We start from the raw sequence: 12,906 nt of genomic DNA, 5'->3' as shown, positions 1-12,906 counted from the left end.
TTTGAACCTTTTCCAGTTTAGTCTTATCCTTGACTAGATATGGACTCCATGCTGGGGCTGCATACGCCAGGATTGGCCTGACATATGTGGTATACAAAGTTCTGAATGATTCTTTACACAAGTTTCCGAATGCCGTTCATATGTTGGCCAGCCTGACAAATATGCCGCTGATGTTATCCCCTTGATATGTGCTGCAGGAGACAGGTCTGGCATGATATCAACCCCCAAGTCTTTTTCTTTCTCTGACTCCTGAAGAATTTCCTCTCCTAGATGATACCTTGTATCTGGCCTCCTGCTCCCTACACCTATCTTCATTACATTACTTTGGTTGGGTTAAACTCTAACAACCATTTGTTCGACCATTCCTTCAGCTTGTCTAGGTCTTCTTGAAGCCTCAAACAGTCCTCTTCTGCTTTAATCCTTCTCATAATTTTGGCATCGTCCGCAAACATGTGGTCCTGGGTTCGATCCCGGGCGCCGGCGAGAAACGATGGGCAGAGTTTCTTTCACCCTATGCCCCTGTTACCTAGCAGTAAATAGGTACCTGGGAGTTAGTCAGCTGTCACGGGCTGCTTCCTGGGGGTGGAGGCCTGGTCGAGGACACAAAAGCCCCGAAATCAACTCAAGATAACCTCAAGATAACCCATGCGCTACCTGCTATATTTGCTTCGTTGCAAGAAAGTTGTAGAGTGAACGACTAACATAGCGGTCTGGTATTGCTTGTACAATAGAAGACCGTCCTGGCCTTCATCTGTACCTGGTGTACCTGGACCTTGGCGTCTTGCTCACGCCTCCGGGGGCGTATTCATTTGTTTGTCAATTGGCTGTTGTGAATACTGCAAAGTGACCTCTTGCAGCATGGCGCCCACTGGTGTTGGTGCCGTTGCATGCAATTGCAGGTTGTTGCAGGGAGCAACAATAGCCAAGGCAAACATTCTAATCCACACCCCCAATAACGGGTTCACTCACATTCTGGCGCCCAGTGTGAGGCTAAGAGTTCTGGCGCCCAGCACAGTGCTAAGAGTTATGTGTGTAAATGCTGCTCACCAATTACATACATGTACGGGTGAGCATCATGTGTCCTTACTCGTGTTCACTTACGTACACCCACTGATGAGTGCCATGTTTCCTTACCATTGTTCAAGTACGTACATATACTGATGAGTGTCGGTATGAGTGCATACATATAAATGTGAAATACAGTTAATATATTGAGCATATTCAGGACTTAGATCTTACGTAAAGTTGAGTCCTTGTGCGAGGTAAAGCATCATATAATCTTTGCTTCCTCCGTCACTCTTGACTTTGGTCACTTCGCGGGAGTTGAGCGCCTCTGTTGCCGCCACCAACTGTGGCCGCCGAAGGAACCTGACGGAAGGAAGGTTGTTAATAATATTAAATGACATATATATTACTAGCTCAGTCCAATTCAATAACTTGAATTATAAATGTCTGTTTAGAACATTTATAGTTGGATTAGTTTACATAAGGTAACAGTGAATTATTTGCCCGAGAAAGTCATAATAAAATAACATGAAAATCTATCGATGAGAATATAATTTTAAGGACGAATTTAAACTAATCATTCAGTGAGTTTATACATAAAATTTTAACACCATCAGCACTCTCTTATCAACAGATTCTGGACCTATCCCCGATAAAAATCACTGTCAAAACAGCGTTCATGCAACATAGAGCAGGAGTGGCTATGCTGATAAGGAAGGACTGAGGTTTCGAAGAGATGGACATTCCAAGCTTTGAAGATTTCAGAGACTACATAGCAGGCACTATGCCAGTGGGACGATCAAAGATAATAGTAGTTGTAATGCAGATGAAGAGCCACGATAACGTGGCTGAAAAATGTTGACCGAACCACATACTAGAAAGTGAAGCGACGACGACGTTTCGGTCCCTCCTGGATCATTATCAAGTCGATTGTGATCATCTTGATAATGGTCCAGGACAGAGCGAAACGTCGTCGTCTCTTCACTTTCTAGTATGTGGTTTGGTCAACAGTAGTTGTAATATATAACCCCTCCCCCACTAACCCATAAAGTGACAGAAGACCCATACAGAAGCATGACAGAAACAACTTCGCAACAGTTGATATAACAAGAGAGAACAGCTTCTATTGCCTGCAGGGAGAAATCCAGACTGTTTATCATGGGTGTCTTCAGCCATGGACAGATTGACTGGGAGAACAGAGAACTACATGAAGGTACAGACTCATGTACAGCTAAAATGTTAAATGTGGTGACAAGACACTTTCTCACCAATTTGTTGACACAAGTCAACATGGCAAAGAACCCACACGAATGAGAGGATATGACGAACGAGCCAGACTCGAGTAGATGTTCACCCTGAACGGGTCAGACATAAAGAGTCAAATTAGTCAACCAAGAATCAAAATCAGTCAAATTAGAACCCCCCCCCCCCCAATGGGGAATGAGTGACCACAATGTATTGACATTTGAGTTTCTGGTCGAAGTTCTGGGGAACATCTTCGAGCAGAAATTTATTTATTGACTTTTATTTAAGTTTTAATTTATTAATTTACTTCTTAAGCATTTATTTTAAATTTAAGAGGACTTTATTTTCTGAGTGGACTGTATGATTCTATTTCATCTTGTTAGGAGTCTCCCTTCACAAACTTGGTGGGGCAGGGCGTTTAAATACACATAGCCTATCAATCAAAACTAATCGACTGATAGAAATTTGCTACTAATTGTTAGTAATAATTAATCTACAATGGTTAAGTAAAATGTAAGACAGCTAAGCAGTTATGTTGACTGAAGTTTTGTTATTCAACCATGCACGTGTCCTGATCATACGAGCTGCGCCGCCTCGTGGTTGAACAATACATGCGTCAGGACATGTGTCTTGCAGCAGCAAATAATTCGTAGCTGTTATCTCCTTCCCCTTAATTTCACCTGTGAATTAAGTCCAAAGTAATAAACACAACAACTATATGATACATATATCTAGAGAAAGGAGGTTATATCTAGATGACTCAAGCTTACCCATTTCGGTGACATGCCCTACGTCCTAATCGATTAACTAACTGCTGATTCTGCCCACAATTACTTATCTGTCAACCAGGTATAGAACACTTCCCTATGACTAGCGAAGTCCGTGTTTGAGAATAGGTGAATCTGGCGTTACACAACACTATGGTTCGTAGGAAGTTTTTTGAGAATTCGCGTAAGCGTGTTCACTGGGCTAAGCTTGATGTTAATAGCATTTCCTTTCCTTCCCCGGTCTAGGAACGCGTCCACCTAGCACGGTTCTAAATCTGTCCTTATCGACTTTGAGGAGGAAACTGGTTTTATTGACGTTTTAATTATATCCAACCTTGGGGTAACACTTTTTATTATTTCTATTGCCCAGACTGGTGTTGTTAAGATTATATGAGATACGTATTATGAATAAACAGAGATACAGGTGACATGGCAAAAGTCATATTCTCTAAGAGAAGCCCCGAAATCCGAGTTGCTTTGAATGATTCACTTAGGTAAATTAGTGGTTAGTTAATGTTAGTATTTGCCTAACATACAGTGTTTGCTTGGTATGTTAGGTTGTTACGGCCCTCTCGGGTCGCAACCGGGTTCTTACTCTGATGTTGTTAGAGGAAGGGTATCCGGCCCCAAGCCAGTAGTGGCTTTCAAGGGATGTGATCCGTAACGCAAGTAAATTAAAAGGGGAAGGGAAAGAAAGGCAGAAACTTAATATTATAATTAACACCTTCACCAATAAATATATATAAGAAGATTACACGGGGGGGGGGGGGGTATAAACACTATTATCTACACGGTTGTTTTCCTCTGAAGACTCTGGATCTTCACGGTGCCAAGCTCTTGGTGCTCTCGTGGCCTCACGACAAATCCTTCGAGAATCTTGAATCTACCCCGGCCACAGGCCAGCCAAAACACAGTTCCACTGGGGGCACCGTCGTGGAGTCCGTCAACCACAAGTCCAGCAGATAGCTGGCAGGTTCCAAATCAGCGACGCTGGTTAGGCCACTCCACGAGCGATTCTAGGGTCGCGCCCTAGTCAGGAGCCTCGTGTGATACCACAGATCACTCTCCTTTCCACAACACCCCCAGTGGTTAAGCGTCTCCACCAGTCAGTCCCGGGTATGACAATCCTTCAACTGCCGCTTCACAGGCAGGGTAACACCACAGTGTTCATCCGGGGGGCGACTCACAGCTGCTGCAGCAAACACTTGGTGACGAGACGGCTGCCTTGGGTAGACTGACTCAACTTCCCTTACAGCAGTCCCAGATCGACTCTGTAAGCAGACACGTCATCAATAACAGGGACACACTAAAGCACCTCACTTACAGGCTCAGACCCAAATGCCCACCTATCCACTCCATAGATGGCGTTGTTGTCTGAGCACCACCTCACCAGAGGTCAGCAGCGGCTGTGTTGTGAGCTGAACAGGACCGGAAACTGGCCCTCGTGGCCAGTACACCTCGTCCTCACCAGGTGTCGTCGTCCATTTGGAGGGGTTTTCAGGAGCTGACCCACAGATGGCGCGGTCGTCACTGCTCCAGGCTCGGACGCTGGATTCGGGTCCGTAACATAGGTGTTTGTATTTAGTGTCGGAATTTCCGACAGAATAGGAAACCTAAACAAGGACCAGAAAACAATAGGCTGGCATACCAACGGGGAACTATGATGACATATGTACACTTTGTATAATATGTGTACAAAATTGTACACTATGGGAAACAGAGCTCAAAGAAAAGTATGTACAAGACACAATGACAAGGCAATTGTTGACGCACCTGTTGACACCCAGAAGTATCAGGAGGCAGAAGACAGGTTTATTCCGGCCCAAAAAGAAAACTATAAAAATCAAAAGGGAAATCCGTGGTTCAATCAGGCATGTAAGGAAGCAAGGCAGCTAAGTACAAGGGCATGGAGTACAACAAGTATAAGTGAAGGCTAAGTACAACTGATGGAATAAGAGAATTCCAGAGCAGAGAGAGATGTTCTTAGACGAAATTTAAGGATAATAACTAACCTGGTGTATTTGTCTGGGAAGAACGGCAGGCTGGAGGCTACCACGAAGCCTCGCTGCGGCGTCCAGGTAGCCAGCCGTTCAGGCAGGTCTTCCCGGGAGGTGTAGGGCAGGTACACAAACAACCTGCACCTGTCAGTGCAATCTTTGGTGCATTTTGCCACCATTATATGTAAGCAATTTTAAATAACATTTTTGCACACTATGAATAGGACAGTAAGGGCTATAAACCATTCAAAAGCTAAGAAAATATTCACAAAATATGAATCAGTACCTGAGCATTCTGGGAATGTCTTCAGCAATGAGTAAGATGGAGTTGGTGGAGGAGAGGAGCCCGTGGAGGACCTGGAGGTGGTGGAGGGGCAAGCGGGTGACGACCAGGAGCCTGGTTGACCACACCAGGAGGCGACCCTTGAGGGACCACAGGGCGAAGGTGGAGAGGAAGGCCAGGTCGTCACTCGCCACCACCACTGTCACGCACCACGACACCTGCCGCACCTGTTGACACCAACACCACTGTCACGCACCACGACACCTGCCACACCTGTTGACACCAACACCACTGTCACGCACCACGAAACTGCCTCACCTGTTGACACCACCCCCACTGTCACGCACCACAACACCTGCCCCACCTGTTGACACCAACACCACCGTGTTGGTGTCAACATGATGTCACAAAAATGGTGTCACAAAAATGTCTTTGATAAAAACGTGCATAGAATGCAACATGAAGGTAGATTACCAACAGAGCTTTCAATGCCAACTCTGTTCAGCAGCCATATACTAAAAATGTGCCAACATGACTAATAATTCAAGGAGAAATGGTCCCAGTGACCACTCTGTATACTGGCTCTGCATAAAGGATGATGTAACTTTTTTGAAGATGATGGAAATCCTGGATAAAACTCCCGCTGAAAACAGAGAATTACTAATCAATGCCTGCATAGCAATTTCTAATGTCTTCAAACAAACTGTACATAACACCAAGGTACAACCAGATGCGGCGCAGAGCTCGGTGGCAGCGGCGCCTGAGCAGAGCAGGGAGTCAAGGACGCCTGAGCAGAGTGGGGGGTCGGGGACGCCTGAGCAGAGCACGGAGTCGAGGACGCCTGAGCAGAGCGAGGAGTTGGGGACGCCTGAGCAGAGCGGGGAGTCGAGGACGCCTGAGCAGAGCGGGGAGTTGGGGACGCCTGAGCAGAGCACGGAGTCGAGGACGCCTGAGCAGAGCGAGGAGTTGGGGACGCCTGAGCAGAGCGGGGAGTCGAAGACGCCTCAGCAGAGCGGGGAGTCGGGGACGCCTGAGCAGAGCGGGGAGTCGGGGACGCCTGAACAGAGCGGGGAGTCGGGGACGCCTGAACAGAGCGGGGAGTCGGGGACGCCTGAGCAGAGCGGGGAGTCGGGGATGCCTGAGCAGAGCGGGGAGTCGAGGACGCCTGAGCAGAGCGAGGAGACGGGGACCCCTGAGCATAGCGCGTTGTCAATGGCGCCGGAGCAAAGCGCGGTGTCGCGGGCACCGGAGCAGAGCGCAGTGGCGATGGTACCGGAGCAGAGTGCAGTGTCACAGGCCCTGGAGCAGAGCACAGTGTCGGGGACGCCGCAGCAGAGTACGGTCCATGGCAAAGGGAAACAAACAAAACAAGGACCCAAACCCTGTTGGTATTACAAATGGGATATCGGGAAGAACAAATGGAGCATGTAAGTACGATCGCCCTAGAAAGTGCAGAAACCTCCTCAATACAGGTAAATGTACCAAAAGCTGTGAATTATTTCCCCCAGAAATTTGCAAGAACTCTTTAGACAGGAAAGAGTGCTTCAATGCTTAATGTCCAGCTTTTCATATAAGAGGTACCAGGCGAATATAACCGACAGACCGCCACTATGAAAACAGCCACTACTCCATCGACCGGGATAATTTTTTAACAAGAGGAGGAAAAGAATGGCTTAAAATGACCAGACTCTACCACCAACTCGGTCAAATGCTAGAGAGGACGCAAACACAGTGGCCTCCTTACCAGAGCCTCAGATATTAACACCAAGTAAAGCATCCGGCACTTCCACTAACACGATAACATCATTTATATTTGCCAACATCCAGGGTATAAAAACACGCAAATCCAACAAAATTCACTTTATAGATGGTCTCCTTCCTGAGGCAAATGCAGTGTTTGCAGCCCTAACGGAAACTCACACAAAGGACTACCTTGATGGTGAAATATGGATCTCAGAGTACAATCTTTTCAGATGTGATAGGAAACACTGGCATCAGGTTGGGATCAGCCTCTACATCAAAGACACTCATCTGTACTGAGCTGCTAAACACCTCAAATGATATGGTGGAAGTGCTGATAGTCAAAATAGAGATCCTAAATGTACTTGTTGTCCTTGTATATAAGTCACCGGAGGCAAACCCTCAGCAGTTTAAAGACCAACTAATGAAAATAGAACACTGCTTGGAAACCCTCACAAATCCAGCTCCGAACATCATCCTGCTTGGGGACTTCAACCTACGGCACCTGAAAGGGAAGCACCTGGCTAATACAGTAATATCAGAAGGAATACCAGAAAGTAGCCTAAATGAACAGGCACATGCAAATGACCTGCTACGGATGTGCGACAGGTTTGCCTTAAACCAACAAATAGTAGAACCAACTAGGAAGGAGAACACGCTGGACCTCATTTTCCCTAATAATAATGAATTGATCAGGAACATAATGATTACAAATACCTGTTACTCAGATCACAACTTAATTTAAGTTCTGACAACCATGTGGAATAGACCTTCAAAACAGTCCTGATTCCCGGTGGAGGAGATTTCAGCAAATTCAACTTCAATAATAAACAGATAAACTGGGAGCAAATAAACCAGGACTTCACAGAAATAAACTGGGAAGAACAGCTAGAAAATGCAAACCTGAACCAGTGCCTGGAAAAAATAAGCTCAGTAACACTAGAAATATGTTCAAACCGCATACTCCTAAGAAAAAAGAGAAAGATATGCAGATTGGAACGGTAACGTCGTTCCCTATATAGGCGAAGAAAACGAATCGCGGAACAACTTGAGAGTCGCACCCTATCTCAAGAACGGCGAAGAAGGTTAGGTAGAGAAATACAAACAATTGAACTCAAGCTACAAAAATCATACAAAACCCAGGAGAGGCAAAGAGAGCAAAAGGCCATCAGTGAAATAGAGAAAAATCCGAAATATTTTTTCTCCTATGCAAAATCAAGATAAAAATCCACATCTAGTATCGGGCCCCTGCGAAAGGTAGATGGAAATTTCACCGATGACAACAAAGAAATGAGCGAATTACTGAGGAAGCAGTACGACTCTGTTTTCAGCGAGCCACTAAACGCACTAAAGATTGATACACCCAAATGAATTTTTCATGGATATGATACCAACATCAAATCATATATCAGACGTCACCCTACCCCTCACTGGATTTTGGAGAAGCCATAAACAGTATGCCTATGCACTCTGCACCAGGCCCGGATTCTTGGAACTCCATATTCATCAAGAACTGTAAAAAAAACACAATCGCAGGCCCTTCACATTCTGTGGAGACAAAGCCTAGATACTGGCATTATCCCTGACATACTAAAAACAGCAGAGATAGCACCACTCCATAAAGGAGGAAATAAGGCAGAGGCAAAAAATTACAGACCAATAGCACTAACATCCCACATCATAAAAAATTTTGAGAGAGTGCTAAGAAATAATATTACAAAATACATGGAATCACAGCATCTCCATAACCCCGGGCAACATGGTTTCAGGACAGGGCGCTCTTGCCTGTTGCAGTTGCTGGACCACTATGATATGGCATTAGATGCTATGGAAGACAAACAAAACGCTGATGTAATTTACACAGATTTCGCAAAAGCTTTTGATAAGAGTGACCATGGTGTTATTGCACATAAAATGCGTTCAAGAGGAATTACCGGAAAAATAGGCAGATGGATCTACAATTTCCTGACTAACAGAACCCAATGTATAATAGTCAACAAAATAAAATCCAGCCCATCAACCGTGAAGAGCTCAGTCCCCCAGGGTACTGTGCTTCCTCCAGTACTTTTTCTCATCCTCATATTGGACATAGACAAGAACACAACCTATAGCACTGTATCATCCTTTGCAGATGACACTAGGATTTTCATGAGAGTAGGCAACATAAAGGACACGGCGAACCTCCAGTCAGATGTAGATCAGGTCTTTCTATGGACTACAGAAAATAATATGGTGTTTAACGAAGATAAGTTCCAGCTCATGCGCTACGGAAAAAAAGGAAAATATAAAAACGGAAACCACGTTCAAAACTCAGGCAAATCATAACATAGAACGAAAAGGCAATGTAAAGGATCTGGGTGTACTCATGTCGGAAGACCTTACCTTTAAAGAACACAATAAATTAGCCGTCACAACTGCAAGGAAAATGACAGGTTGGATAACAAGAACTTTTCACACAAGAGATGCTATACCGATGATGATACTTTTCAAAACGCTTGTGCTCTCTAGAGTGGAGTAGTGCTGCACAATGACAGCCCCTTTCAAAGCTGGAGAAATTGCTGACCTGGAGAGCGTGCAGAGATCTTTTACTGCCAGAATCCACTCAGTAAAACATCTAAATTACTGGGACCGACTAAAGAGCCTAAATCTGTACTCCCTTGAGCGCAGGCGGGAGAGGTACATAATAATTTACACGTGGAAAATAATTGAGGGGCTGGTCCCAAACCTGCACACAGTAATAACATCACATGAGACCAGAAGACATGGCAGGATGTGCAGAATACCCCCGTTGAAAAGCAGAGGTGCAACAGGTACTCTGAGAGAGAACTCTATCAATATCAGAGGCCTGAGACTGTTCAGCACGCTTCCGCTACACATAAGGGGCATAACTGGCCGACCCCTCACAGTGTTCAAGAGAGAACTGGATAAGCACCTCCAAAGGATACCTGATCAACCAGGCTGTGACTCATACGTCAGGCTGCGAGCAGCCGCGTCCAACAGCCTGGTTGATCAGTCCAACATCTAGGAGGCCTGGTCGACGACCGGGCCGCGGGGATGCTAAGCCCCGGAAGCACCTCAAGGTAACCGTCATGCATCACGACACCTGCCGCACCTGTTGACACCACTGTCACACACCACGACACCTGCCGCACCTGTTGACACCAACACCACCGTCACGCACCACGACGCCTGCCGCACCTGTTCATGTTAACACCACCACCATGCACCGTGACACCTGCTCCACCTGTTCACGTCAACACCGCCACTATGCACCAAAAAATCTGTTGTCGGAAATTTCCGACACCCCAAATACTGACCCTTGACACAATAAGATAAAATCCGTTGTGTTAAGACTCTAATTTAACTAACCGTACTAATAATCTAATTATTGAGAGTTTAGAAGTTCTAGAACATGCAAATGGATGATTGTGTCAACCACCACCTGTTCGCGGTGACTATTCCTTTGCCTAGCACTTGATAGATTCTCTGTCTTCAATCTCCTCTCATTTGCGATTGCTATATTATCCATGTATTCCATGTTTTACATATGTGACGGTAAAGTGTTGGAGTGTTGATGTTCGGCAGTCCTCCAATGGCAGGTGTCAATGCCTGGTCACACTTACATAAAAAAAAAAGAGACTGCTTGCCTGTTTGTCTGTGGTAAGGTAATGGGAAGACACGCAAAACACAAAATATAAACAATGAAATTTTAATTACTTTAGAAAACAAGATATGAACAAAGACAATCCCTTGGCTTACGTAAAATTCAAAACAAGTCAACAAACAAAACAACATGAATAATTAATAGATGTGAAAATTTACTCTAAAAAAAATTAATGTGCAAGACAATAATAATAAGGTGCTGAGAATATTGGCTAGAGCTGCCACCTCCATTAGTACACGACAGCCAGGGCTTAGTATACCAGAGAGAGATGTCAACTTCTAAGAGCACAGAGATATTCTGAGGAGGACGGCGTGAGCTGGCCCAGACGTCGACTCAGGTATAGAGGGCGTGAGTGCAGGTGCAGGTGTGCTGTCGGCGATACACCAGCCAATCAGGAGCAGGCAGGCGGAGAATGGGTAGTTTGCTCGTTGACGACGGGTGGAGAGCCGGCGTGTCGGGTGGTGCAAGGTACGCTTTGCTTCCTGGGCAAAACGTTTTGTGATACTGATGGACGTATCTTTAATATAGCATCTTGTACTTGTAGAATGATGTAAATGATATGGGGAAGAGCAGGCTCAATCTCTCTTGAAAGAGATTATCGTCACACATATTTTACCTCTTTCTGCTGATATTGTTGTCAATCTTGTTAAGTTCTGCATTAAAGAATGTAAATTTTTATTTAATAATGAGTATTATTTGCAGACTTTTGGAATGGCAATGGGGAATCCTTTATTGCCATTGCTTTCAAACTAGTACATGGAATTCTTCAAAAAGAAATTTGTTTAAAAAATTACCCCTGGAATCATTCCAAAGTTTAGATATATTGATGATATTTTGTGTATATGGCCTACAGATGAAAACACAGACGAATTTGTATCCAAACTTAATGATCAAGTCACCTCTATAAATGGACTATGGAGACTGAAATTGATAAATGTTTGCCATTCCTAGATGTACTTATTCATAAGGAAGATTTTTCACTAAAGTTTAGTGTCTACAGAAACCTACGAATAATTTATATTATATTCATTATTTCTAAGCGCATAGATACATGTGAAAAGATGATTTTTTCTTCAATGTATCTAAGAGCTCTTCGGGTTGTGAGTCCAGAATTCTTAGATGAAGAGTTTAAGAATATTGATTCTATTGGTCTCAAGCTTTGTTATCCACTTTTTGGAAGTTTGCCGCAGCAAAGCACGTCGTACATATTATAATAATATTTGCAGTGAAAAAATCGCCCAAAGAAAGTGTTATGTTTACCATATTTCTCTGGGTTTGAGAATATTGTCAGGGCCTTGAAATTTTTTTATATACATGTATTGTTTAGCTACGAAAATACTGTTTGTAAACTATTAGTTAGAAACAGCCCTCGTAGTGATAATTGTGTCATTTATAAAATCCCTTGTAAAGACCATAATAGATTCTATGTTGGGCAAACATCTAAAGATTTGAAATGTAGAATTTCGCAACATAAATACTCTGTAAGACATGGCCAATTGTCTAATGCTTTGTCTGTTCATTTTTCAGAAAATACTCACCAAATTGACTGGGAGATGGCTTATTCAATAACGAATTGTAAAAGCACTTATAACAGGAACATAATTGAATCTGCTATAATACATATTACAAAAGAATGTAATTTGAACATTAGCAGAGGTTTACATAACTTAGATCCATTTTTGATAGATCAATTAAGGGACGATTTGAGTAGGATCATTGATACACATTTGTCTCACTAATTCATTGTAAATATTTACTATCGTATGCTATTATTATCCATGTGTGGGCCTATTGGTGGGTATAAATAGGAGCGGCCTTGCATGGGCCAATAGGGCTCCTGCAGTTCTTATGTGGCTCTTATTTGTATCCACCTAATTCCCATTAATTTTTCATTGTACCTCAACTCACTTCACCTCTTTCTACTGCCTATATATATGTCCAATACTTGACTTATAATCATTCCTTCTGAAGATGTATTAATATACGAAAGTACTTAAGGAAATTCCTGTTTCACTTCTTCCTCCGTGGTCTGACACTGTCTCATTTTTCATCACGTGTCTATTTTTCGTGATTTATTATTCCTATTTTAAATACAAATGGAAATGTTCGTTTTTTTAAAAATCGTTAATCTTCGAAAATTCTTCACCGATTGCCTTGAATTTTTACACAACGTTCCCAATGCATCCGAGTGGGTTTTTATATACA

General features: G+C 43.7%; 1 protein-coding gene across 1 annotated transcript in view; it reads right to left on the bottom strand.

Moving 5' to 3' along the window:
* Positions 1–12,906, bottom strand: part of LOC123774159 (probable glutamate receptor) — a 128,472-nt gene that overhangs the window by 99,570 nt on the left and 15,996 nt on the right. The window contains exons 4-6 of the mRNA XM_069312765.1: positions 5,301–5,524; positions 5,030–5,158; positions 1,240–1,368 (exon numbers count right to left, since the gene is read on the bottom strand). Of these exons, the coding sequence (XP_069168866.1) occupies positions 1,240–1,368; positions 5,030–5,158; positions 5,301–5,524 (482 nt within the window). The remainder of the gene's footprint in view (positions 1–1,239; positions 1,369–5,029; positions 5,159–5,300; positions 5,525–12,906) is intronic.

The sequence above is a fragment of the Procambarus clarkii genome, chromosome 73 (genome assembly GCF_040958095.1).
Source record: "Procambarus clarkii isolate CNS0578487 chromosome 73, FALCON_Pclarkii_2.0, whole genome shotgun sequence".
Lineage (NCBI taxonomy): Eukaryota > Metazoa > Arthropoda > Malacostraca > Decapoda > Cambaridae > Procambarus > Procambarus clarkii.
This window is presented reverse-complemented; position numbering and strand designations above follow the sequence as displayed.